The sequence below is a fragment of the Palaemon carinicauda genome, chromosome 1 (assembly GCF_036898095.1).
Source record: "Palaemon carinicauda isolate YSFRI2023 chromosome 1, ASM3689809v2, whole genome shotgun sequence".
Taxonomy (NCBI): Eukaryota; Metazoa; Arthropoda; class Malacostraca; order Decapoda; family Palaemonidae; genus Palaemon; species Palaemon carinicauda.
In genome coordinates, this window is record NC_090725.1 from 138,820,989 (window position 1) to 138,826,988 (window position 6,000).

At 37.0% G+C, this 6,000-nt stretch overlaps 1 protein-coding gene across 4 annotated transcripts in view; it reads left to right on the plus strand.

The window, feature by feature from the left end:
• The window catches only part of Gcn2 (eukaryotic translation initiation factor 2 alpha kinase Gcn2), a 571,098-nt gene that overhangs the window by 444,543 nt on the left and 120,555 nt on the right, over positions 1-6,000 (plus strand). For all 4 annotated transcript variants that reach the window (XR_011046192.1, XR_011046195.1, XR_011046198.1 and 1 more), the window contains one exon: positions 5,511-5,653. Coding sequence is in view for 1 of the 4 variants with exons in the window: in XM_068385322.1 (XP_068241423.1) it covers positions 5,511-5,653 (143 nt within the window). In the remaining 3 variants the exon portion in view is untranslated. The remainder of the gene's footprint in view (positions 1-5,510; positions 5,654-6,000) is intronic.

Consider the following 6,000-nt stretch of genomic DNA (forward strand, 5'->3'; position numbering starts at 1 on the left):
GCATATGCCAGAATCTTGTACTGAATCAAAGAAAATAAATGTGTTTTACAAAGTACAATAAGCCAAAAAGACTCATTAAACTAATGATGTGGCTCTATCATAATGCCAAATATACAATGAGGACAGTGGCTGATGTATATGAATTATATAAGACAAATTTTGCAGTTCATACAAGAACACCCCATAGTATTTGTTGTTTAGTACATGGAGACTGCTACAAAGGAAGGCATAAAAGAAGTTCCCTTGGAGTACTTATTTGCAATCTACATAGTGTTAACAGCAGGATCTTTGGAAGAAGGTGGAAGAGCAGACTACAGTAGAGCTGATTAAAAATCAGTACAATTAATGCAAAGCTTATGGTAATGGAAGAAAGGCAAAAAAATAAATTCATTAGAAAATAGCCATTTGGTTGTTGTTGGATATCCGGTTAGAAAACTATACAGTACTATGAATAGGACCGTTTATCTACCAAAATGTAACAGAAGACCAAATAGGAACTAAAAGATCATGTTTTGCCAGATACAGTATGCTGATAAATTGTTTAATATAAGTTCGGATATTGCTTTTTCTTCAAGTATTTGAAGACAGATATCAGGGAAGGTTCATAGAAATAATAATTATTCTACCTCCCCTGATGTCTGTCTCCGAATATCAGAACTTATTTTAAACAACCTAATAGTGAGTTTTTAATAAAGTTTCATAAGATTTAAAAGGGAGGTATTTCAACACGTTTTGGATGTTGCTCAGTGTTTTTTCCATCCTCATTTCCTGTGAAAAAAGAAAAACTGAAATATAAGTCACTCCTACCCTGTTCGTTTATTGTTGGTAGGTAACTGCTGCTCCTTTGTTAAGATTCAGTTTCAGGGTCAAGGCAGCGCCTTTGCAATGCACCCTCTATTGTACTTGGGATGTATTTCTATCTATATTATTTTCCTTTCATACACAAATGATATGAAATTCCTATTTCTTTTCTATGTCTCTTTCACCGAATAGAAATAATCCTATTATTTTCTTTAAGTTTTCTTCCTAGTAACCTAAGAACTTTAACCTGATCGTGAAACACTTCCCAGAGAGGGACCATGAAGCCTCTGCACTCCTCACAAGGTTTCTGAAATAAAAATTGTCCCTAGTAGGAGACACAAAGGGAATGCAGATCAAGATCACCCCAGAAAAAATTTCTGTGCCCAACAGTGTAGTAATTGATAAACAATTACACCTCAGAGACTGTCCCTCCATTGAGGCTGATACAGCCTCTGAAGACTTTCTGGACTCAACTGTCCTCCAAAAAGATCAGATAATCCAAAATCAAATCTAAACCTTGAATGTGCAAATTTCAAAATTAAATATAAATCTTGAATGTCTGCAAATTTCAAAACTTAATCTAAATCTTGAATGTCTGCAAATTTCAAAATTAAATCTAAATATTGAATGTCTGCAAATTTCTTTAAATTTTTTCAAGTTAACAGCAGGACCTTTATCCTGTAGAGGGAAGGTGACCTTGTACTCCCTTGGTTCCTGATGTGGTTTAATGCCAACAGGTCTGCCCTACCACCAGTGGTTCCTGGTGTAATATCATAATAGGAAGGACTAATGAATATATAAGACTAATTATCTGCATCTAATGTAATTTAGGTAACTGGGAACTTGAAGTAAAGGATAGATAGATTGATTATTATTTGAAGTTAAAACCTTCAAACTAATCCCATGCTGCATATCTTTTAATACTCCATATTTCAAAAGGTTTAAAAGAATTCATTAAGGTATTTGCTAGAATAATCTGTAATTTCCTTGCTGACGGGTTCAATGGCAGGAAACGTTTTGTATTCCAAGAATAGCTTGGCAATGATCTGTCTTTTTGGATAAAAGGCTGTAACACCAAATGAGAATTTGAATAGTAGCTTTACTTTTAATTTGGAATAACAAATTTATATATCTTACCCAACTTGAACTAGGTACCTTAAGTATTTTCTGATAAAATAAGTAAAACCTCTACATAGGATCTTAATTCGTTCCGGGAACTGCTTCGTATGTAAAAGCAATCGTATGTTGGGGCAAATATTCCCATAAGAATACACACCTATGATAACTCCTTAATAAATTGCTACACATAATTATACATAACATTAATACAATTGCATTATACAGAAAGATGTAAAAAAGAATAATTATAAAGGAATAATAAATAAGAAATTGTTTTTTATTGTCACTTTACCTTAGAGACAGGCAAACGCAGGTATAGGAATTGCTACGCAGGAGGAGACAGACGGTCGGCAAGGAGGTAGAGATGGTGACTGTGATAACGTACTGTAACTTACTCTAACTTAAACTACGTTAACTTTAACCTAACTTAGCTAATTTATTTTTTTTTATATATTTTATATTTTTTTTTACATTTTTTCTTTTTTATTATTTTTAATTTTCATCACTTTCACTCAATTCAGTCTTAGTTGTCTTTGCTTCACTTTCTTTCTCTTCATCACGATCACTAGACCGCTTCGTAGATTTTTAAAAGAAACTATCGAGAGAATTTTTCTGAAATGGGTTAAACAAACATCATCGAATTGCGAAACTACACGGCAAACCTGAAGTTTCTGTGGGTGATACTTATCAATGAAATCAACCATGTGTTGATGATATGCCAACATCTGTTTTATTTAAGCTGAACTTAAGATGTGATCTACCTCTTCGATGTCCTCCGAATCACTCAACTGCGCTTGGAACTCATTATTCAGCATGGCATGCAGCTCCTTGAGTTCCTCGGTGGTGAGCTCTTCATGATGCTCCTCGACGAGTTCAGTGATGTCATCTTCATTGACCTCCAGAGCCATGGACTTGCCAAGGGATACAATCTCTTCTACGTCTTCCTCTACGGCAAGCACAGGTTCAGGCTCGGGGCCAAAACCTTCAAAATCTCTGGGAGAAACAACATCAGGCCAAAGCTTCTTCCAAGCTGAATTCAGCGTCCCAGTTACTCCCTCCCAAGCCTGATCTATGATCTTCAAGCAGTGCACAATATTGAAATGGCTCCTCCAAAATTCACGCAAAGTTAAGTTGGTGCTTTGCGTGACATTAAAGCACTGCTTAAATAAGTGCTTGGTGTAGAGCTTCTTAAAATTTGAGATGACTTGCTGGTCCTTGGGCTGGAGGATAGGGGTGATGTTCGGCAGAAGATACAGCACTCTGATGAATTTGAACTGGTCGATGATATCATCTTCGAGTCCTGGGGGGTGAACGGGAGCATTATCCAAGCAAAGCGAGAACTTTAAAGGCAAATTCCTCTCCTGAAGGTACTTCTTGACAACAGGGCCGAAAACTACGTTTACCCAATCAACAAAGAAATATCTAGTAACCCAAGCCTTAGAATTAGCACGCCAGAAAACATGCAGCATGTCCTTATTGATTCTATGTGCCTTAAATGCCTTAGGGTTTTCGGAATGATAAACCAATAACGGCTTTATTTTGCAGTCCCCGCTGGTGTTGGCACATAGGGCAAGAGTCAACCGATCCTTCATAGGCTTATGTCCAGGCATTTTCATCTCTTCGGCAGTGATGTATGTTTGACTAGGCATCTTCTTTCCAAAATAGACTGGTTTCTTCACGATTGAAAACTTGCTGCTCTATGTAGCCTTCATCCTCCACGATCTTTTCAAACTTCTTAACAAAATCTTTAGCAGCCTTGGTGTCCGAACTTGAAGCCTCTCTGTGCCGAACAACTGAATGAATTCCGATCCGTCTCTTAAATTTCTCGAACCAACCGCGAGACGCCTTGAATTCCTCCATTGTAGGATCGGTTGAACTCTCCCCCGCGTCACCCCCAGAGCCCCCCGCCTTCAAATCACAATAGATAGTGCTGGCCTTCTCACAAATGATCGTTTCAGGGATCGTATCGCCAACAATCTCTTTGTCCCTTATCCATATCAACGAAAGGCGTTCCATCTTTTCCAGCGTAGGGCTACGACGTTTATAAATAATGGTGATCCCCTTCGATGGTTTGACTGCTTTTAATGGCTGCCTTCTGCTTGATGTTCGTCGAGATCGTAGACATATTTCGGCCATATTGTTTAGCCAGATCACTCACACACACACCGCGCTCATGTTTTTCTATAATTTCTTGCTTCAGTTCTAATGAAAGCATTGACTTCTTCGTTTTCTCACCACTACTACTACCTGTACCGAAACTAAGCTTCTTAGGACTCATGATTATACATATAATCAAAAAGGAAATCTGAGAAAAAGAAGATGATAATCACCGCCAATAACGGACCAAACAGAGGACAGCCACGCGATGCGCACGAGAACAGAGAACTGACCGACGCGATGCTCAATGGCGTCCCTCCGACGTGTTGACGTCTACCGGCGTGAACAAGAAACTACGACCGAAGCTTTGAGAAAATTCTACGCGTATGATCGACGTCGGATGTTGGAGCATGACTTCAGGTGTCGAGATGAAAATTTGATCGAATTTTACTTCGGGTGTTGGAACAATCGTTTGTAAAGGCAATCGTATGTAGAGGTTTCACTGTACTTACATCCCTTTTTAAATAGGTGAAGTGAAAAAAGTTAAATTAAACTATTAGTTTTGTAATAATTTTTGCTCCAAAGGAAATTTAAAGAGAGAATCATCTTATGCTTCCCAAGTCCACCTTATAAAGTAGCACTTGCAGTTATTATGCGTTAACTGAAGCCAATGCGAATAGGAAAACGTTTTAGCTGTGAATTACATAAGTGAAAGATTTTCCAAAGGTTAAAAAGTGAAACCTTTTAAATGCTGTAAAACCCCATTGGAATACCAGAAAATATACCTGATTAGTGGAGGCCTTTAATACTAAAAGCCTTAAATATATCTGTTACATCTGAAAAACATAGATTATTCCTATATGCTTGAGAACAGAATTAAGCTTTGATTTCTATTCCTTAAAATGCTGAAATTGAAAAACTCTCATAAGTTAAGAGTTTTGAACCCTGCACTATTAAAGCTGGGGTGGTTAAGTGTGTATTATAGTGACACTGGCGTGTCACATTCTTCATCAACCCTGCTATAATCAACTAGCCTAGTCTTCTCTGGATTTCCCCCTGAACTAAACTCATGTTTAATTAGCACTCTAACTTGGTACATACTTTCCCTGTGAGGAACAGTGAGACAATCACTCTTCTCCCAATGATGATTTAAATAACAGTACTATATCTGGTTTTTATAAAATGATATTAAGTTGTAAGTATGAATTCCCTTCATAGGGTGAAATTCCATCCTACGTCAAAAATTCACTTACTTCTCTTGGAACCAATGAACGACTTAGGGAAGAGTGTTATTATATCAATTTGCATGTTGATAATAGGCTCTCATTACACTACTCATGTTGAAATACTTAAGTACCTTTTTCATGTGAGTAATGACCAAGCAAAGAAATGCATTCACTGATTTAGATTTTATTCTGTTAATTATTTTAGATTTGACTGCACATATGACATTTGTTAGATGGCCCTTATTATTGTTTTTTTCTTTTTTCCAGTACACTTTTGTGTAAGTCAAGCAACTATGAAATTCCAGCAGCATTTGGCATCAGTCTTTTCTTGGATAAGTTTGTTGGTTGTGTATGCGATATTGGTCAGCTAGCAGTGTCAGGGAAGAGTGATGCGAACAAGATTGCAGCAGGTAAAGTGAAAAATTTACAAGAATTAATACCCTTGATATTTTGATATTTAATAAATCAATTATACTGTTAAGGCTTCCAAAATGCTCTTAGTGAGGTATTATTTTGATTTATCTTACCCGTGAGCCACATAACTAATATCTACGAAGCACAAGCTTCTTGACCTTAAAATAAAACAATATTTTTCTCTCAAATTCTATATCACCCCCTTTGAGGGACCAACCAGTATGGTAATGTGCTTATAATTCTTGCCTTAAACTGTGCCCAGCAATCCACATGAACCCCTCAATTTCTGATTTTATCTCTGTTTTTTGTAAGAGAATGTTGACCCTTGTCTCTATCCCCTGTG